The 22792-nt window shown below is 36.4% G+C and overlaps 2 protein-coding genes across 2 annotated transcripts in view; both read left to right on the forward strand.

Moving 5' to 3' along the window:
• Nucleotides 1-4016, forward strand: part of LOC131533808 (SH3 and multiple ankyrin repeat domains protein 1) — a 53167-nt gene extending 49151 nt beyond the window's left edge. Inside the window, exons 26-27 of the mRNA XM_058766262.1 lie at nucleotides 770-1873; nucleotides 2756-4016. Coding sequence (XP_058622245.1) covers nucleotides 770-1873; nucleotides 2756-2837 — 1186 coding nt within the window. The 3' untranslated portion in view covers nucleotides 2838-4016. The remainder of the gene's footprint in view (nucleotides 1-769; nucleotides 1874-2755) is intronic.
• A 936-nt stretch (nucleotides 4017-4952) lies between these two features.
• zgc:91999 (uncharacterized protein LOC445104 homolog) lies at nucleotides 4953-22456 on the forward strand. Its single transcript, XM_058766229.1, has 10 exons — nucleotides 4953-5462; nucleotides 10257-10325; nucleotides 13771-13927; nucleotides 15126-15361; nucleotides 15958-16113; nucleotides 16188-16363; nucleotides 18044-18164; nucleotides 18385-18458; nucleotides 21802-21881; nucleotides 21962-22456. The coding sequence occupies exons 2-10, from the start codon at nucleotides 10269-10271 to the stop codon at nucleotides 22072-22074; spliced, it is 1170 nt and encodes a 389-aa protein (XP_058622212.1). The 5' UTR covers nucleotides 4953-5462; nucleotides 10257-10268; the 3' UTR covers nucleotides 22075-22456.
• Nucleotides 22457-22792: the final 336 nt, after the last annotated feature.

Consider the following 22792-nt stretch of genomic DNA (forward strand, 5'->3'; position numbering starts at 1 on the left):
GAGACAGACTAAATCCAGAAGAACTGTGACAACGTCTCCAAGATGCTTCAAAAAACCTACCTGCAAAACTATGCGCAAGTGTACCTAGGACAAAAGCTGTTTAACGCAAAGGATGGTCACACCAAATGTTGATTTGATTTAGTTAATAGAAGTTAATTGATGAATAATCTATTTATGGCATTATATTTGAAAGCATCCTCACTTTACAGCATTTTTAAAAATTTTCACAGTACTAGCTTTGCAGGTAGGTTTTTTGAAGCATCTTGGAGACGTTGCCACAGTTCTTCTGGATTTAGTCTGTCCCAGTTTTTCTGATTCTTCATGTTACTCCAGACAGACGGATGCTGATCAGATCAGATCTCTGTGTGGAGCACTGGCTGCTGTCAGACAAGAATCTCACTGGATTATTACAATTAATGGCAAAATGAATGTTTGGAAATCTAAACTGATATTTCCTACTGACACACTACAGCAAAAGATAGAAATAACTGACCATTTTTAACTGGTGAAAATACTAGTGTTCTAATCATTTTGGCCACCACTGTATATATATACATGAATGATACCTCAAATCATAGCAACACAAAAAGCTTAAACCTCTTAATATTCTTTAACAAGCACATAGCAATCCCTGGCAAACACCCACAACACCTCAGCATTATTGAGGCAATTTTTTTCACTCTTATCTAGTTTTATTGCTATTTCTCTGATTTAAATGGGCAGTACTGTTATTTTTCCCGGTTTACACACTTTTATTTACTCTTCACAGGTTTCCAGGCGATCTCTCCGGCTGTGTGCCTCTTCTCCCTGCTTCTGTGCCATCTCTCCAGCACTCCTTCTCTCCAAACCTTCCCCCTAACTCTTTAACATCTAACTGCCCCTCTGTGGCTCTGAACCCTAACCCCGTACCTTCGTCTCCTCTTCCTGTAACGTCTCTAACCCCAGCCTTAACCCCGACCCCATTACCGCTCACCCCGATCCCAGCTCCACCTCCTCTCAAAGACTGGACGCCGTCTAATTCTCCTATTTCTTTTCCTCACGGGATTTTGTCCCCTCCATCGTTGCCCCATGCCCCCCTCTCTCCTCTTTCCCTAGCTCATGCACCCCTCTCTCCTCCATCGTTACCTCATCCTCCTATTTCCCCGATATCTCTCTCTCACGCACCTCTGTCTCCTTCCTCTGTCTCTCATCCGCCGCTTTCTCCATCCTATTCTCCCTATCCTTTGTCTCCGAAGCATCGCTCTAAGTATCGTGGTAAAGTCTCCGAGTTTCTGTTCTCCGGACCAGAGCTACGCCGTTCTGAATCTCATTCCTACACCCAGCGTCGTCGCGCTCCCAGTCCCCTCATCTCCTGCTCGGACCACCCACAACCCGGACCTCCGCGTCCATCCTCGCTCCCTCTCTTTCCGTCTGCACCGCTCTACGGCTCTCCGTATGAAATACAGCCTCCTTTAACGCCCCCGTTGGGAGTCGCCCATCAATATTCAGAGCAGTTTTTCCCGCAAACTTCTCCTCTCTTTTCACTCCCATCACCTGTGGCTCCTCCTAACCCCGTGCTGGTCTCCAGCTCTCTCTCTCCTACCAACTTCCTCTCTGGAGGCTCCTCCCCATCTTGTATGGGCTACCCGCCCTTAACTCCTCCTCCACTCAATCAGCCTTTTGTGTCTAAGCCCCTCCCCTACTGGAGCAAATATGATGTTGCTGATTGGCTGACTTACATGAATCTTGCAGAGCACCGGGAGCGTTTTCTCGACAATGAGATTGATGGCTCCCACCTGCCATCTCTGACAAAAGAGGACTTCCTGGATCTGGGTGTGAGTCGGGTCGGACATCGAATGAACATTGAGCGCGCACTTAAGAGACTTACAGACAGGTGAGATAGAAAGATAAGGAAAGGAGGGGAAATGAAGGGTAGACTTAGATGAACAAGCAAAAGAACATCAGAAAGCAAAGTGTGTGTGTGTGTGGGGTGGGGGCTGATTAGTTTTTGAAAACGAAAAGAAGCCATCTATATTAGTTTTCCTAAAAATGGTCCACCATTTCATAAAAATTTAGCTCTGCATGGATAATTCTGCCTGCAGCTTTACTCAACAATAAATAAATATTCTGCCCTTGATGTTTTTGTATGCTTTAGATGATGTTTATTAAAAGAAGTTTAGTTAAGCAAGGAAGACTTCATTTGATCACAAAACCCATTTCCTCTCTAGACTGCGACCTTCGTGTATACATATTTTATTTGGCACTGCCAGTCAGAGGTTTGGACCTGTCTATTCATTCTTTATTATTAACCTTTTCCACAGTTTAGAGTTATAGTAAACTATGAAATAATTCAAATCCAAACCAATTTCATGACACTACTGAAGGTTTTCACGTCTCTTTGTTTCTTGTGTACTAAAAACTAAACTTTAATTTTAGAAATGTAAAAAGTCATAAGTGGTCAAGTGGACCAAACCTTTGACTAGTAGTGTATATTATAACATAAATGGATTGAGTTACGATTTTTCATACTCCATTTAAAACCACAAAAATCATCAAATCAGTTGAATTTCCTTTCATTAAACCTGGCATTTATTTGAAACTGCACAACTGACATGTGCCCTATAATTACATACTGCACACTTATGTAACTTTAATTGCTTTTTGAATGCCAAATTCTTCATCATAGTCTGTAGATGATCAGTATATCAAGCACTTTGGTTTCTTACCTCATGCTCTGCCTCCTTTCTTTTTCTTTCCCTCCTTCCATGTTTTCTAGGCTCTCCTCTGCTTTCTCTGTCTCCACTGTTTCTTCTGAAGGGCAGAACGAACGCATGAGAGATGAGGCGACTCAGAGCTAGAGGAGAGAATTAGAGAGAACCAGTTAGAGGATAGAAAGAAAGAAAGAAAGAGTGGGGTTAGACAAAAAGCACTTGGGATGAAAGGGAAAGACTTCCACTGAAGGACAGAGGTGGGGATGATTGCAATGGAGAAGCACTATGAAATACTCGAACACTCTCGCAGAGTAAACGCTAAAGTCATCATGAGCAAATGTTTGTCGTCCCAGCTGAAGCCGGACGGCCAAACGTCTTCAGCCAATCAGAGACAGAGAGAATGTACTTCTTTCATTGTTTTTTGGGATGACAAGATCAAGAGGTGTAATGAACTTTAGTAATATGATACTATTATATTAATACAAATGAGGCTACTGTGCATATTTTAGCATCATGACGTGCAGGCTTTGATTCATCTGATAATATGATGATTAAAGTCAACATGAAACCAGATCGACCCCGTTTACTTTTTAAATACACATTTTAGTGCGCATTATTCCAAAGAAAACAAAAAATACTAATCAAATGTTATTTTCCTTCATTTTAATTTTTATCCGCCAGTCATATAGACACTTTCCACCATCCAATCGATTTGCAATAGATTAAATCAAGTCCTGCCTTACATTTTTATCATTGAATGTCCTTTTTTACCTATAGATATGTTGGATTATGAAAGTAAAATGGGTTGAAGACTGTTTCGTGTTGACTTTAAGCAGTAAAAAAGTCATCGTAATGCCAATAATAACCATATAAGGATTAAGTATGTTAGCATTTTAATACCGTAAGCAGAATCAGTCTTCCAAAGATCAGAACACAATGAAAGGACCCATCGTTTATATTGCTTAAGTGCGCTCTTGTTAACCTACACAAACACATACATGCACACAAACATGGACTATGTGTGTGTGTGTGTGTATGTGTGTTTTGTTATGGCGGTGGTGGTTGTTTTATAGGAGTAAAGCATAACTCCATTTCATTTGAAAATATATTTAAGGAAATAGGAACAAAGGAAATATATATATATATGTATGTATGTGTGAGTGTGTGTATGGAAATGTATGCAGAATTAAAGTATATATATATATATATAAATATCAGATATTTCTATTGTTCTGTACAATAACTGATGAATATGATGATACATAAGCTCTGCTTAAGAGGTTTGAATAAATTATTCTCTTGTTGAATTTATTCTCATCTCTTTTTGACCAAACTTGACAGGAATTATCACTGTAAATAGTTTACTTTTTTTTGCTGTATGCTTTGCTACAGGGATAGTTCACCCAAAAGTGGCTGCTCAGGCCATCCAAGAGTTTGTTTCTTCATTTGCACAGAGAAATGTAGCAATCCATCACATACTCACCAATGGATCCTCTGCAGTGAATGGGTGCCGTCAGAATGAGTCTAAAAAGCTGATAAAATAAGCCACAAGTAATCCACACCACTCCAGTCCAACTGTTAACATTTTAAGACAAAATCTGTGTGTTTGTAAGAAACAAATCCTTAAGATCCTTTCACAAATCATTAAGATGTTTTAACTTCAAACTGTTGCTTCCGGATAAAATATCCGGAGTCTATAATCCATACTAACACTTCTTCCACTGAAAAAGTCCATCTCCTGTTGTCTCTCCCATCAAAATCCAGCCACATATTTGTTTAGAACTATTTTGGCTTGTAAACGGTGACCACTTTTCTCTGGAGTAAGCAATATTATGGATAGACCACTTGCATTTTAGCCAGAAGCAATGTCTTGATGGATTTGTTTCTTACAAACATGCTTCTCAAGATGTTACTGGAGTGGTGTGGATTATTGTGATGTTTTTATCAGCTGTTTAGACTCATTCCGACGGCACCCATTCACTGCAGAGGATCCGCTGGTGAGCAAGTAATGTAATGCTACATTTCTCCAAATCTGTTCTGATGAAGAAACAAACTCATCTACATCTTGGATGACCTGAGGGTGAGCACATTTTCAGGACATTTTCCTTTTTGGGTGAACTATTCCTTTAATTGTATGCTTGAACATTGTTCCATGGAGGTAACAACCATGAGGGTAAGTAAATAATGACTTTTTCATTTTAGGATGCACTAGTCCTTACATTCCCACAGGCCATGATTGAGATCACATGACACCAGCCACTGTCCTGTTGCTGAGGTGATGAACTCTGATAATAAACAGTCATCAACATTCATGTTACTATACTAAGTTCAGTGCCTCAAACACTTCATATGCTTTGATTATAGAAATGACATTATATTAATAGTATTAATAGTGTTCGATTTTGAACTTATGAACCAGCTTTGTGAACACACTGATACATACTAATTGCTTCACATGTTGGCAATTTTTCGCTCTGAGCTGTGACTGGCAGCGAGCTGAAATAACTCTCACATTCTACAACACACTTAAATTTCACACCTGACAACTCATTTACACTGAGGTGAGAGAGAATGTATGTCTCTGTGTGTGTTCGTGTGAGAGAAAGAGAGAGAGAAGGAAAACACACTTGCATGTACGTATGCAGCTCCGCAACAGCTGTCTGACTGCACACACACTGGAGCAACGTCAGACAGACATGGGAGAGAAGTGAGGGATACTGAAGGAGGGCAGAACAAGCCAAAGAACGGAAGAAAAAAGCCTTGGAGTGACAGGTCAGTTTGGCTTTTCTTCTGCTATTCAGTTTGACTTAAGTTTCTGAGTAGTTGACAAAAAAATGTTTGTATATTTAGGTTCTGCAAAATCATTTTATTTTTTTTAAACCACTTTTTGCACCCCACTTACACTAAATGGTTTTTACACAATGTCTTTTTAAAGTACAAATAGTTAATTTATTCTCAGTTAATATGACACAATCTGCATGCATAAATTAGAAAAACTAATTTTAAAATGGTTTTAGATTCATGTCACTGTTTAACATGTTAATGACCAATATAGTATAAGTTTTGGTTACGCTTTATTTTAAGGTGTCCCTGTTGCAGTGTAATTCTACATTTAAGTACTGAGTAATATTAATGAACTATATTTTATTCTTCTTTTATTCTTCTATTTATGGGTTTTGGTTCGGTAGTAACTTAACTGATTTACTGTAAAAAAATAAAAATAAATAAACTAAAAAAAATAAAATAATAAAAGATTATTACCTTAATGGTAAATATTAGGACCTTTAAGATACATATTAATATTTTTAAGCTTTTGTACCTTACAGTGCCACCCCAGTTACAGTACCTTTTTTCTGAGAGTGTTGAATGTGTTCGACACAATGGGCTTTGTGTAAGAACAACATATGAAGAGTTCAGATGCAAAAGCCTCTAAGTGCCATTTGACATTTTCTTCTAAAATGAGCATTTTTTTCAGGCTCCTGTGTGTAGGTTCAGCAATTTCAGTTTAATGGCAATGCATAGGTTATTTTCTTTGCCATTAAAGTGAAATAACTGAACAGAAACATAGGAGCCAAGTTAAAAATGCTCATTTTAGAAGAAAATTTCAGACAGCACTTAGAGGCTTTTGCATCTGAACTCTTCATATGCTCTCATAAATAGAAAATCACTTTCAGGGGGCAAATATCGGCCCTCAAAACTGCATTTCTGACTCTGTTATGTATTTTGCACAGAGCGTGTGTTTTATGAAGTGTGTGTGTAAGACGACCCACCAGCTCGTGTTTATTTGGAGTCTCTCGGCTGCTGGATGGAATTCTGGGGTGGGGGTAAATTCTATTTCTGATCCCGGATTCCAGTAGCATCACACACACAGACACACACACACACACACATAGATGCCCTTACAGTAGGCTTATAAACGCGTGCATTCATACATGCAGATGCAGTGACGTCTATTCATGATTTTAGTTAGTTTGTGTGATTTTGCTTAGTTCCCGTGAGCATTATCACCATTAGTTTCTAGATTTCTGTCAGTGTTAATTATGTTAAATTGACAGCACATTTCAGAGATGTTTATCATCAGAACTATCTATATCGAGTTGCAGTCTCGCATGCAGTGAGTCCCTAGAGTGATTCACACAGACAGTTGCATGCTCTGGATTACGGAGCATAATGTCTCACCCTAGACATTTTTATCAGCTGAACTTTTTTAAGCAGTGCAAATACATGCATTTAGGCACAAGTCATGTTATGTGTAAATAGTCTTTAGCCTGTGCTGTATAGCAGTGACTCGCATTCTCTTATCATTTGAAATTACCTCACACATTTACCAGTCCCTCATTTTTTTAATTGCAGTGATTTGTGGACCAGTTTGATAACCACTCACTCTGCAGACTCTTTAGGTATTTTTTATCTCAGGATTTGTTGCTCTTGTCATTTATTATTTTGCGTCCTGTTGCTGAGTGTTTTTAGACACTAAACCATGGTAGGCGTAATTCCTCACCATTTTAGTCTTTGTAACCCTTGTGGAAAAATAAATGTTTAATTGTATTTAATGTGCACTTGTAGTGTACTTAAAATCTTCAAATATATATTTTTTTAAATTATGAAATTTTTTATGCGGGTCACTTAAGTGTACTTAAAGAGAGTATACTTTCATTAAAATGCTTTTAAAAAGTGCACTTTGTAATGTCAAAATAAAGTTTTACTTTCAAGAACACTTTACATCATTATATTTTAATACTTTGTCATGCTTTAAAGAAGTACATTTATTTTAATGTGTTGACTAACATACTGAAGCACAAGTACTTGATTACTGATTATTATTATCGCTGATATTACGTTACTAAATTGCAACTTCGTAACTACAAATACAAGCTTCCATTACATTGTTAGTGCTGTCAAACGATTAATCGCATCCAAAATAAAAGTTTTTGTTGACATAGTATGTGTGTGTGTACTTTGTATATTTATTATGTATATATACATTCACACCCACCCATGCATGTATATATTTAAGAAAAATATGTTACGTTTATATATTAAATATGTTTATATATAATGTAAATTATATGAATATATACATGCAAATGTAAATATTTTCAAAATATATGCTGTATGTGTGTGTATTTATATATACATAATAAATATACACAGTACACACAGATATAATATGTACAGTGGGGAAAAAATGATTTGATCCCCTGCTGATTTTGTACGTTTGCCCACTGGCAAAGAAATGATCAGTCTATAATTTTAATTAGGGCTGCACAATATTGGAAAAAACTCACATTGCGATATTTTTTTTTTCTGCGATATATATTGCGATATGAAAAAAAAAAAAAAAAAAAAAATCACCAGATGACTTGAACAGCTCTATTTGGAAAAAAAAATTATAAAAATAAATAAATAAATGATTGGGATGATTTTGTAGGTGAATAAATCAGCATAGAAAATAAGCAAATTATAAACAGAGATAAATATAATAGAAAAATGATACAAATGAAATAAACAGTGCTTTATATTCTTCAGGTAAGTCTAGCAGTATTCAGGTACAGAAATTGAATAATCAAATGTAAAATAACACTGGATAGTCTTCACTGTATAAATTAAATCTAATAAATCTGTAAAGATAAAAAAGTGATTTTTCTCTGTGTTTTGTTGTTTGATTAGCATTCACGACACAGAAAGCCTCAGGAACATTAAAATGCTGTGAACCAATATACTATCCATTTTCTTTCTCAATAGTTTACCTTCACCACGGCTCCCGGCTCCTCTTTCATCCCTCTGCGGTGGCTCCCTGTAGCATGGGTTTTACAATACACGGGGGAGGTGTCCCCCTGACTTTTAATAAAACCTAAACTCTTCCCCTGCACTTTTTCTCGGTCAAGTGTGCTAAAAAAGATTTTTTTTAAGGGCCAATATAAATCTAGATTTAAATTAAAAGAGAAAAGATAGTCACGAATAAAACGTATCCAAAACGATGTGAACATCATGGAGCGCTGAATGGTCCGTGTACGTTGCGTTCATTTGTTTTTTGATTTAAAACTGAAAACAGAAGCATGAGAAAACGGCACCATTTTCATTTTTTTCAAAAAAACGAAAAAACAAGAAATCGCCTTGATTTTCCGTTTTTACACTCGGGGGTAGAAAATGGATAAACTGCTTGAATGTTCAATTTCCACATGTGGGAGGGAATTAAACGCCCCTTTCCACTGATTGGTCAAGCAACGATCAAATGGTGCCGTCATCATGTCGTCTTCAGTTTTGTGAAACAGAATAAGAGTCCTCTGCTGTTAAAGTGTTTATTGCAACTCCTGTGTTCATCTCCCTCTCATCAAACAACCAGACTAACAAATGGCTTGAAAACAAACCATACTGGGACAGCGCCTAGACAGGGCTTACTTCTGTGTATATATTAGGTGCTTATTGTAGAAATATGTATGTACCTCGGATCTGCAGCCACATTACCCTTTTAGTCTATTTTTAGTTTTGCCACCAAGTACTAAGTCGTGTTTTGCGAAGGGGTCAAATACTTATTTCACTCATTAAAATGCAAATCAATTTATAACTTTTTTTAAATTAATTTTTCTGGATTTTTTTGTTGTTATTCTGTCTCTCACTGTTCAAATAAACCTTCCATTAAAATTATAGACTGATCATTTCTTTGTCAGTGGGCAAACGTACAAAATCAGCAGGGGATCAAATAATTTTTCCCACACTGTAATTTATTTTGGATGCGATTAATCATTTGTCAGCACTAATTAAAATATATTTTAGTTCATCATAAATGCCTGTCAGTACATTCGGCAGTACACTTATCCATATTTCAAACACAATATGTTATGAAATTACATATAAAGATGCACTTATATCCTAATTAAGTGGGTCAAAAAACACTCTTAAGTTCAACTAACTGTAATGTATTTTCAGAATTTGCAAATTAAGTCTCTTTTTTTAAGTAAAACGACTATTGTTAGCTATTGTTATATGGCATGAGGCCAAACAAAGAAAGCAGCAGGAGAAAGTAGCTTGTCAGGTGGAGTGTTTTCTTTTTCAAGAGCATCTGTACTTGTTAGTGCTGTTTGCCAAGTGTAGCATCACTAGTACTATTGCGATACGATAGAGTGCGATAGAGATTTGAGCAAACGCTTTAAAATGGCAGCATGTAATTCATCCTGCAGTATGTCAAAACCAGAAGATGGAAACATCCGGCCTGTGGAAACGCAAATGTGCAGACGGTTCAAAAGCTTGTGAAACGCTGCAGCCGAGCGGCCGTCTGTTTGCCATGAAGCCTCTTGGAGGATTGTGGCAACAAATGAGCAAACAGAACCAGATGCTCCTGAATAAATGTCACCCGACGTGTTAAGACGGGTTCAGGGGGTAACAGCAAAAAAGTAGGGCAACAGCAGCTCGAGGCTGGTGCAAAAAGCAGAAACTGGGCCGGACTGACAACTTTGGACATCTATTGGCGCTCTGAGTAGTGCACTGCATTTATAGTCCATTACATGAAGCATGCCAAATGCCTCTTCACTTACATGTAATCATGTTTAACTGTCTCTTTTGCAGTCAGCTGCAACCATGGCGGACCCTCCAACAGGCTCACCTGAGGATATCAACAAAATCAGCTTCTGGATGGTAAGAAAAACGCTCTTCCAAAGCCTAGTGAGCTGCCTTGCTGTCTGCTCCCTACACTGGCAGCAGCTGAGACAGAACCTCAAAAGTGACTGATTTGGAACACTCTGCTGCCAAAAAATAGCGATATAGACTTGATTCACAGGATTCATAATTCTCAGGATATCCAGATAACAAATGAATTACTAATTAATAATTAATTACAAATTATACAACTACTATAAGTATAGGCACTTTATTTTAAGGTGTCTTTGTTACACGTTACATGTACTTACTAGATAATAGAGATGCACAGATACTAGATTTCTCAGCCAATACGGATAGCCGATTATTCAGAATAATATCTGCCAATACCGATACTGATATTTTAGTTTTCCTGAAGAAAAAAATCTCTCCCAACTAATGCTGTAAAGTATACAGATACAAATACAGTCTCATTTGGTATGTAATATTAGAGGTTAAAATGAATAACACAAAAATTGTCTTCCTGACAGATTGATTCAAACACACATATAATTGACAGTAAATAAGCTCCCTCTAGTGTTTTTTATATCCAATTGTGAACACTGGATCACTTTCTTGAGGTAAAATGTAATGTTAAGTGATGTAGCTGTTATATTTGATGCCTTCTTTTCAATTGAAACTTGAAATATATATAATATATATTATATTATATGTAGTGCAGCCAACTTTATCTGCATAGATACCATATACTCATGTAAAGCAATATATACTATATAGCAAATCTTGTGTCAACTATATTATTGCACAGCTCTGTATATGAAGTTACATATATATTATATCCAACTTTAGCTGCATACAAACAGTATACTCACATAAAGCTATGTATGTAGTATATATAGCAAATTTATTCTGCTTGACTTTTATTTAATCACAAAATGTAACTATATTATTGCCCAGCTCTTTATATAATGTTGGATATATTAGTATGTCCAACTTTATGCACAAACAGTATACTCACATAAAGTGATATTTTCTATATAGCAAACCTCAACTGCTTGATTGCTTGTATCGTCGCAAAATGTACTATATTATCGCATAGCTCTAATCTTAATAAATGCAACTATGAGGCATTAAGATATTAGGATATTATAAACATTTACATCATGATTTTGTGTAAAGCTGCTTTGAAACAATGTGTATTTTTAAAGAGTGCTATACAAATTAATTTGACTTGGCAATTGATTCCAGTACAGTTTTGATGTTGTTAAGCTAACAGTGCAACACTCTAATATCTGTAAATACACACAGCACGCAAATATCAGAGCAAGTGTCCGTTTTTACTATTCAGTTGAATTTATTATATTTGGAATGAAAATTTCTCTTGTTTCGTCCACTATTTTGGATTTGTCCAATGCATTCTGGTCAGAAATTCTCCATGAAGGATACATGAGATCTCAGATAGTATCCTTTGCTCTTTAATTTTAAGAACAATGTAAAATGCTGCTTTTGGAAGACGCTCACTAGGCATTGAAACAGGCAGTTCATATTCAGTAATATTATTGATTTAACTGCACTGGCGCTGTCAGATGAGAACAAAACTTGAGCTAAACTGAGCTGGATAATGACACTAACTTCGCAAAATTAACACTGTTATTGAACTGAATTGAAACAACTCTGAGTTAAATTAAGCATTGAACTCAGTTTAGCTCAAAGACACGATTGTCTTCTGCAGAGCTGATTTACAACTGAAACTGAATTGTTTTCACAATTGATGAATTTTACTACAGGTGCATCTCAATAAATTAGGATGTCGTGGAAAAGTTCATTTATTTCAGTAATTCAACTCAAATTGTGAAACTTGTGTATTAAATAAATTCAATGCACACAGACTGAAGTAGTTTAAGTCTTTGGTTCTTTTAACTGTGATGGGCTCACATTTAACAAAAACCCACCAATTCACTATCTCAACTAATTAGAATACTTCATAAGACCAATAAAAAAAAACATTTTTAGTGAATTATTGGCCCTCTGGAAAGTATGTTAATTTACTGTATATGTACTCAATACTTGGTAGGAGCTCCTTTTGCTTTAATTACTGCCTCAATTCGGCGTGGCATGGAGCTGATCAGTTTGTGGCACTGCTGAGGTGGTATGGAAGCCCAGGTTGCTTTGATAGCGGCCTTCGGGTCATCTGCATTGTTGGGTCTGGTGTCTCTCATCTTCCTCTTGACAATACCCCATAGATTCTCTATGGGGTTCAGGTCAGGCGAGTTTGCTGGCCAGTCAAGCACAGTAACACAATGGTCATTGAACCAGCTTTTGGTACCTTTGGCAGTGTGGGCAGGTGCCAAGTCCTGCTAAAAATTGAAATCAGCATCTCCATAAAGCTTGTCAGCAGAAGGAAGCATGAAGTGCTCTAAAACTTCCTGGTAGATGGCTTCGTTGACTGTGGACTTCAGAAAACACAGTGGACCAACACCAGCAGATGACATGGCAGCCCAAATCATCACTGATTGTGGAAACTTCACACTGGACTTCAAGCAACATGGATTCTGTGCCTCTCCACTCTTCCTCCAGACTCTGGGACCTTGATTTCCAAATGAAATGTAACATTTACTTTCATCTGAAAAGAGGACTTTGGACCACTGAGCAACAGTCCAGGTCTTTTTCTCCACAGCCCAGGTAAGACACTTCTGACGTTGTCTCTGTTTCAGAAGTGGCTTGGTAGCCCTTTTTCTGAAGACGTCTGAGCGTGGTGACTCTTGATGCACTGACTCCAGCTTCAGTCCACTCCTTGTGAAGCTCTCCCAAGTGTTTGAATCAGCTTTGCTTGACAGTATTCTCAAGCTTGCAGTCATCCCTGTTGCTTGTGCACCTTTTCCTACCCAAATTCTTCCTTCCAGTCAACTTTGCATTTAATATGCTTTGATACAGCACTCTGTAAACAGCCACCCCTTTCAGTAATGACCCTCTGTGACTTACCCTCTTTGTGGAGGGCGTCAATGTTCGTCTTCTGGATCATTGCCAAGTCAGCAGTCTTCTCCATTATTGTGGTTTCAAAGAACAAGAGATACCCGGAATTTATACTGTAGGGATGGTCATTAATTGAAACTCAAATGTAAATATTCTAATATTGTGAGATACTGATTTTTGACTTTCATTAGCTGTAAGCTCTAATCATCAAAATTGAAACAAAAAAACTTTTGAAATGTTTTACTTTACATGCAATGAATCTAAAATATATGAAAGTTTCACTACTTGAAATAACTTTTTCACAACATTCTAATTTATTGAGATGCACCTGTATATTAACACAGTTTTTTTTTCCGTTTATTACTGTGAAGCTGCTTGAAACCATCTGTATTGTATAAAGCACTTTATGGAACCATCTGTATTGTATAAAGCACTTTATGGAACCAAGCAAAAATACTACACATAGTTCATAGAAAAATAAAATCAGTTCCCTTCTGTTCTTGTCTCTTAGCCAGGAAATTACATGCGGACAGTACAGAGGACACCAGAGTCGTACCAGGCTTGTAAAGACATCATCGCATGTATGAAGGACCGGGCTCATGTGGAGCGACAGTATGCCCGTCAGTTGACCGATTGGAGCAACAAGTGGAAAGCTATTACCGAGACTCGTGAGTGTCAAAAACATATCTTCAGCTACATTAAACTACAGGGGATTGTGTTAAATGATGGGGTTTTATCACTGAGTAGCTCCACCCACAGTTCAATCTCATTGGTCCAAAATCCTGCTCCACATAGCATTTTCAGAAGCATTACATGAAAAATTAAATGAAAAAGGTAATTGTGACTTTTTATCTCACAATTTTGACGTTTTTTTTCTCTCGATTCTGGCATTTTTGCTTGGAATTGCAAATTTATATTGCTAGACCTATGCTCACAATTGCTGAGTTTATGTCCCACAATTCTGACTTTAGTAGTAGTAGAGCTCCTGCCATAGAGGCCGAGGTGGGGGCTGGGGCTGGGGCTGGGGCCGAGGTCTCGGAGGCAGATCCGCCATGGCCTCCCGAGTCCTCTGATCCGCCATGGCCTCCTGAGTTCCCGGATCCGCCCTGGAGAAACGTCATTTCGTGTGCTCCTGTAACCCCGTGTGTTGATCATTAAATACTGTGTTTCAAGAATTCCTCGTCTCCTCGTTTCCCTGGCTCTGGAGAGTGTTGTGAGAAGTATTAATTATCTTTGTATCTTTGTCAAATAATTTGCACAATTATTATAGGTAAAAAGGCCAAAAACACTTATCTATTTATCTAAATTTGGTTAGTCCAGAGATTTTGGGTTATTTTCCTTTATAACATCCTTCAGACTAGTGGGAAAAAAAACTTCCAACATACACAAATCTTGATTTTATCGCAACAGCTTTATTGATTACAGTTTTACAACTATATATATTTTTTATAATTTTACTGAGGAGTTTGCACAATTCAAATAGTTTTTGACAGCATTTTCTGATTTATGTTAAAAGGGCAAATGCAAAATTAATTTTCTGTAAAAATATTTTATTCTAATGTCATTAAAATGAAACAAGATCTTTGACTTTTTCTGGCTTTATCTAATGTTCAGATTTATGTTCTGAAAATATATGCGTTTAATTAGACAATGCTTCACAGCGAGATCATTTGTTTTGATCTGAAGATTCTGTTATCATCTACCCCTTATTTTGCTCGTGGCTTTTATGCAAAGTTGCTTTTTTACATGCAACTAAAATTTGCTGGCTGTCAAGTTCAACTGCAGTTGTGCTCAGTGTAATGTAATTGAATAAAAGTGTTTGTAAGTGAGCTGATTTTCACTGCTGCGTGTGTTTGTTTCTCTCAGGGCCGCTGTACGGGTCTCTCTTGCGGGCCTGGCAGTGCTTTTTCTCATCCACCGAGCGTCTGTCTGCCCTTCACACGTCAGTCTCCCAGTCTCTGGTTTCTGAAGACGGAGAACGCATTCACTCGTGGCAGAAAGAGACGTTCCGGCGGAAAATGTTCTGCGGATTCAGAGAGTCACATGACCTTGCGACAGCTTTCTCTCGTGCTCAGAAGCCCTGGGAGAAACGGTTAAAGAAGGTGATAGTAAAATGTATGCTGAGTCTGATCAACTGTGTTAATCAACTGAACTGTTTCCACTCTCACTGTTTCAAAATCCATGCAACATATCAGTGTATTCAGGCAAGGTAAAACCACTGGTCAGTTCTGAGATTTTGCATGTCTTCTCTCAGACTAATGGAAAGAAAACACCCAAAATAAACATTTAAAGGTACAGTAAGCAATTTGTGAGAAACGTTGTTGAAAATGGTTTGGACCAAGCACCAAAACACACTTCTAGCCAATCAGCATTAAGGGGCATGGTCACTATATATAGACACACACACACACTGTAAAAGTTCTAAAAAATTCTTTCTACTTCAAAATTTTAATTAAATATGTTATTTTTAGTAATTGTGAAATTTACAAGTGGTTTCTCGTTGAAAATAGTTTCATTTTTCATTTTTTCAGTGTATACATAACATAATATATAATATTATAATACTTCAATGAGAAACGTATAGAAAGAAGATGAAATAGTATCTCCAGTGCATAACATTCAGTAGCATAACTAAGAGCTGAATGGAATATGAAAAGCACTACATGACACTAATAATAAATCTCTGTGTCTCCATTAGCTGGAAAAGGCTCGTGCGGCATATCATAAGTCATGTCAGAAAGAGCAGAGCGCTCAGGAAAAAGAGAATCAAGCCAAACACAACGCCAAGCTGAGCGAGAGCAAACTGTCCAAGATCCAGCAGGCCAGAGAGAGAGCCACACAGGAGCGCAGCAAGGTCAGTCAGCGATCGGACGCCATAAACAAACACCACTTACTGCTGTGACTTAATGAATGTGTGTGTTTTTGCAGGCACGTGATCGTTATGAGAAGGTTCTAGAGGACGTCACTGGCTTCGCACCGCGATACATGGAGGAAATGGAGTCTGTGTTCGACCAATCACAGGAGGAGGAGAGGAAGAGGATCAGCTTCCTGAAGCAGGCCTTCCTGTCCATTCACAGACACATTGACATTACCAACAACGAGAGGTTTAACATTTGGTTCAAAAATTATGTTAGCTGCCTTATAAAGGTCACGTAGACCATTAAAACAGTTACACTTTTTCTGACATTAACATTTCACACATTTTGAAGGAAAACAAACAAAATATTTGTTAGTGTTGTTGGTTTCAGCTATTGAAGTTGATGATTTGTGTACATGGGTTATTATAGTTAAAACTGCAACCAAAAAATAAATTTTTTTATTAAAGTTATTCTGCCATAGAAACATTTCTTTTTTTGTTAAGTCTAACTTGAAGTAATAAAATAACTAAAACTAAATAACCCAAAACTAATAAATAACAATGAATAAAAAACATACAGACAAATGACAAAAACACAACAAAAGTACTAAAATAAAATTTGATTGAAAATATAAAATATAAAAATAAAAGACATGAGAATCAAATTATTTATATTTGACATTTCAAAAATATTAAAAATATACCAAAAACAAGTAATATTTCAGTGATAATAAATTACAATTTTCATGATCACTGGGTAAGTTTTTTTGTAGACAAAATATCTTAGAGCTGAGAATCAAATTATTTATATTTATATTAATAATTAATAATATAAAAACACTGATTGTCTCACATAGTGCATCAAGCAGGACTTCCCCACCCTTTTCCTTTTCAGGCAAACAGTGACATGCAAAGATGCAAGTTTGTTGGAAAAACATTACTTAAAGGGGTGGTTGATTGCAATTTCACTTTTTTAACATTAGTTAGTGTGTAATGTTGCTGTTTGAGCATAAACAATATCTGCAAAGTTACGAAGCTGAAAGTTCAATGCAAACGGAGATATCGTCTTTTAAAATTCTGGCCGTTTAATGCCTACAAAAACAGCTCGTATAGGGACTACAACAAGTTACTTCCCGGGTCCGATATGTCACAAACCCAGATAAACCCCGCCCTCTGGAACACGCACGAAGGGGGCGGGGCCATGCTGCAGTGCTTTAGAGAAGAAGTCTATATAAGTGAATACACTTATTTTCACATAGCTATGAGAAGCGTTATACATGGATGCATGTGCGGTTGCCGTACTGTATTAAAGCTTTAATCAGAATAAAACCGTATATTAAAAGCTAACATAGTAGCATTTACAAATAACAGCGTATCTAAAAGTATGGGACAACAACAAACAAAAAATTTAGGCCTACCATTAAAAGGCGTGCCTCTTCACTAATATCCTCTGCGTCTCAATCGGGCTCAAACTGATAAGCAATATAGACAACGCCATTGTTTACAATACAACCGGAGCACATGCCGCTGAGCTGCGAGGGGTGGGATGTTCAGACGCGCAGTAGAGGCGGTTTAGCCAATCACAACACACTGGGCCAGCTAACGAATCAGATCCCATCACGTATTTCTGAGGGAGGGGCTTCATAAAACCAGGAAATGATCAGCGCGTTTAGAGGAGAAGGGACAGAGCGGTGTGGAATAAAGGCAAATTATGTGAAAAAAAATTCGTTTTTTTTTTTTTTTTAATTTTACACGAAGCATGAACACATGTTAGACTGCACCCCATAAACACAATCAAGCCTAAAAAAAAAAACATTCAACCACCCCTTTAAGGAAATGAACTTTGTAGTATTACAGTAATGCAAAGTTCCATTAGCTGCAGTGATGTTTCCTGTCATGTGTTTTATGTGTATTGTGTGTGTTTCAGTATTAAAGCAGTGTACAGTGAACTGCATCACACACTCATGTCCATCAGTGAGCCCGATGATCTCCGCTGGTGGAAGAACAACCATGGGCCGGGCATGCCGACGGACTGGCCCAAACTAGAGGTGTGTGTCATCACATGCATTCAGATATTATGAGCAGAACTATCCTTATCTGTCCTGATTTATTTTTGTGTCATGAACAGTTGCATGACTCTCTGAGCTTTAAATTAACTACACAACCCATTTGATAATATTTTCTTACTGCTATTTATTACCTTTGCATTTTAATCTTGTAACCTTGACTCTGTGTGTGTGTGTGTGTGTGTGTGTGTGTGTTTGACAGGAATGGAACCCACCGATTAAAAAGCAGAAACCAGGAAAGAAACCAAAAATGCACAGAGGAGCTGAGGAGAAAGCGTAAGCTCATCAAACATACACAAACATGCAATAGTGTCTATATGTGTATTTTTAACCTCACAATTCTCAACTATGAAGAGACACCTATAGGAAGAATCTGTGTTTTAAAATTAACTTTTTATCTTTAAACATTTTTTGAACTATTTCCATTTATTTTGCTTCCATAACTTGACTTCTTCCAGACTAATGGAAAGAAAACATCCAAAATATTAAAAAAAGTGTTTATTTCATTAGACTTTTTCTATTTGCGTCTATAGATTCCAATTAAAATACATACTGTATTTAGAGACCTTTTCATAAAATGAGTCATAAATCTCCACTTCAACAAATGTTAGTTTTATTCCTCTTTATATTCTGAATGTTTTGACAGAGTTTTGTTCATTCTCCTGGTTTATATAACATGTTATTCCTAAAAACAGGATGCAAACTCATTTGTTTCGGAGTTGTTATGGAGTGATAAATACAAATATCCTGAATCCCTCTGTAAAAAAAACAACAAAACAAAACAAATTTTTAACCTGGCCTAATCCAGTGTTCAGATTCTTGTTCTGAAAATGCATGCAAGTTTGTGCATATTTAATTAGATAATGCCAATTTTCGATATTTAAACATTACATTTCAGAAAACTTGTAATACAAATTAATTGCCTTAATGTATGTGATTAATCAACTGGCAAAGTGTACCTATTAGTTAAAATGTCTGTCCTTTCACCTGTAATGTTCTGCCTTAACTGAGAAATTTTGCACGCAAAGTGCTCTATTAAAATGTCAAAGGTAATATTAATTAAATCAAGTTAATTAGAAAAGAATTAGAATGAATCAGATTAGGAAATGAAATGTGTAAGTATCGAGCAGCAGCTCAATTAGAGCGGCGAGTCTCTTTAGGTTTGGTCTCGGCTGAGCTGATTGAGGCTGGATGAGGACTGATTGTGAGCTGCAGTCACAGAGGTGAAGTGTGTCATTTGACAAAATGTCCCGTCTATGGCTTTCAGTCCTGTGGCGCGTGATGCAGACCTTCATTTCCACTCTGATGAATGACCTGGAGGTGATTTGACTAGCCAGTTTGATCAGCCTCGAAGAGATGTTTTTGTACAAAATGCATTAAAAATGCAAATTTAGCAGGATGGCGGCACTGAATTAAACATGAGGTCATGTGACAACAATGTAGTGTACTACTGTTTAAAATGCTTATTGCATAATGCATGCTTATTTTAAAAATAGTAGGCAATATTCAGTGCATGTTGGCACAGTATAATGTCTGTGAATATTGCATTATTTATTTTTTATTTTAATTTACCTTTGATATTTGGCAACACTTTACAGTAAGCTCTCATTAGTTACGGTAATCAATTTGTTACAGTGTGTATTAATCATTGTTAACATAATATAAAAATGCAGTCCATGTTAGCTCAGGTCCATATTAACATATACAACTTATATTAATATACAAAAACTATTATATTATATTATATTATTATACATTGTTTTGTCTGTGAAATAATCCACTCTTTTTTTTTTTTGGGATTGACAAAAATTCTGATCACAGACTTCTTCAGATTTACCCACCTCTAAATTTCATGTAGGAAAAAAAAATTAAGTAAATAAATAAATAAAAATGAAACTACCTTTAGCTTTACATATAATCACTTATATACTGTACGTATGCATTGCTTGTATGTTTTTTTATATGTATGCTATGTACATTGTTCATACATAAGATTAATAATTTATTTGTTTATTTATTGCTGGAGATTCAGCACTGAAAAATGACAACTTGAAAAAGTCAAAAGTATCATTTCACATAACAGAATTTACCTAAATTAATTTATACCAATAAAACTCTTTTTTTATGGGTAAGGTAAGGTAAAATTTGTAGGTTACATTAATCTTTTGGTTTAAAACCTCTGTAGTTTTTAATTTTCTTTTGTCTTGTATTTTAAGTCTGGGTGCTTTTGTGTTTTTTCCTCCAAGGTTTCGGGTTGTTTCACTCCTTAATGAGTTTTGTAGTCCATTCCTCAGAGATGCATGCATAAAACATGTTTCCTCCTCTGCCGTGTTTGGCTGTAGGGTCGCTGTGTTCATTGTGATTTCTGACCATCTTTAGCACTTAAACATGAAGGCCCAAAGTTGCTTTAGTGGTCTTCCTCCGGTGTTTTTGGTTGAGCTCCAGCTGCGATCTCTTCTAGTGTTTTGCTGGTGTCTGATGTGGTTTGAGGACTGTAACTGCTTTAGACTCGATGGACTCCCTTAAAACAGCTTCTCATATGCAGACACGTGGTTTTGGAGGGCAGCCAGTCCTGGACAGATTGACATTTGTGAATGTCAGCTTTTTAGTGATGGTGTAAGTTGTGCTTCAAGGTACAGTCAGTGCCAGTGGCTGTAAGTCATGTTCAGTGAGTTAAATGAATGCTTTTGAGGAAGAGCTAATCAGTGATTGTTAAATTTCACTTTTTTTAGATTTCACAGGGCTTTGTTTGATGTGTTTAGCAGTTCTCAAATGCTTCTGCTGATCAAAAGAACCCTCCGGTGTCTCCACTAGAGCTCCAGGAGATCTCAACAAAGTCTCAAACAGTCAGATTTACTAGGTTACACCAATCATGGTTTTCATTCACATTCCAAGAAATAAAATATTTCCATAATAAAATGAGTCTGTTTTTAGAGACATCTTCCCCCCACCCCCCAATTTTTGTGACAAACACATTTTACACAAAAATTCTTATTACTGTCAGTTATTTATTTCTTTTTTACAAAAGATGTCTATTCAAACATTAAGTAGTAAATTAGTCATTTAAAAGTAATTTAATAAAACTATAATTTAATATAAAAATATGCAGTTTATATAACTAAAAAAGTCAAATGCCCAGATGTAATTAAAATGATTAAAGTAATAAACATTTTAATTATATTTTGAGGTCAAATATGTTTAATTGTCACAAAAATAATGACAGAAAGCTTAAAAACGTAGTATTTTTTAATAGTTTTAGTTTTTAAACATTCTCTTTAACTGAAATAAAGCTGAAATAAAATATAAATATTAGATGGAAAACTTAAACTTAGAAAACTTAATTAAAAATGTTGGCTTGGCAACTAACTGAAATAAAAACTAAAATTACTAAAACTAATATAAAAAATAAAGTTATATATATTTAAAATAAACAATAAAAATGACAAAAGCACATAATAAAATGATTGACAAACTAAAATGATAATGAAACATGTATAAAAACATAATAACATACAAATGCATGAAAAAGATCATTCAAAATATTAAGAAATACCAACATTATATAAATAATACTAAAATACAGCCTGTTTGTGGATTTGTCTGTCATGTTGTGGCGCAGGGTCATGATTGGAGGAGTGCGTGTTCGAGCGCTGTACAACTACACCGGAGAGGAGCCTGATGAACTCTCATTCAAAGCAGGTGATCCTGGAGCTTCTGCAGTTAAACTGTAACTCTGAGTGCGGAGCTGTGGAGGTAACAGGTGTGGGTCTGTCTCACAGGTGAAGAGTTCCTCAAGGTGGAGGAAGAGGACGATCAGGGCTGGTGCTGGGGCCTGAAAGAGGGCGGAGTCGAGGGGTTTTATCCGGCCAATTACGTGCTGCCTGTCAAATGATGTCATGGATCATCGCTGAGGCACAACAATGCTTATTTACAGTTATGGAAAACATATGGTGGCCATCAAAAACGATATGAATGTGAATGTCGTCGCATTAGAAATCGCTAAGAGCCAACCTTTTCACTTTTCTTTGACTTTTTCAACAATATCTATTGTTTTATTTAAAATCAGCTTTTTTTTTTTTTTTTTTGGCTTGAAAAGTGTGTTTGTGTTTGATTTCTGTGCATTTAAGTGATACTTAGTTTGATATTTTACCTAATGCAATGACATTCATCTGTTTTAAGTGTCCAAATACTTTCGGTCCACCATATCTTTAGTAAAAACAGCAACAACCAGTGTTTCTACAGACCAAAATGAAAATAAAACATTAACGCTTTTTCACGAATCAAACCTTTACCTCTTTATTTAATAATATACGATGTCATTCATTTTAATTAACACATTTTTTTTCCTCCTATGCTTTTGGAAAACTTCCAAGAAAGCCAGAGACCAGCAAATAATTCAAGCAGTCAAGAAACGCCCTCTTTGTAATTCATATATTGCTTAATGAGGGGTTGTACAAAAACCAGTAGGAGCTTGTTAGAAAGATTACGGGGCACTGGAGAAACAGCCTCCATTATCATCAGAGCCAAATCCATATTATACTTCACCTGGACTGAATGAAACTATAAATAACATTTCTGTGCACTGACCACTTGATTATCAGCTCTGACAC

This window comes from Onychostoma macrolepis, chromosome 24 (assembly GCF_012432095.1).
Source record: "Onychostoma macrolepis isolate SWU-2019 chromosome 24, ASM1243209v1, whole genome shotgun sequence".
Lineage (NCBI taxonomy): Eukaryota > Metazoa > Chordata > Actinopteri > Cypriniformes > Cyprinidae > Onychostoma > Onychostoma macrolepis.

Coding starts and splice junctions, on each gene's coding strand:
- zgc:91999 (XM_058766229.1), top strand. CDS start 10,269: ATGGCGGACCCTCCAACAGGCTCACCTGAGGATATCAACAAAATCAGC. Junction 13,928..15,125: donor GAAAGCTATTACCGAGACTC/GTGAGTGTCAAA, acceptor TGTTTCTCTCAG/GGCCGCTGTACGGGTCTCTC. Junction 18,165..18,384: donor CGGACTGGCCCAAACTAGAG/GTGTGTGTCATC, acceptor TGTGTTTGACAG/GAATGGAACCCACCGATTAA.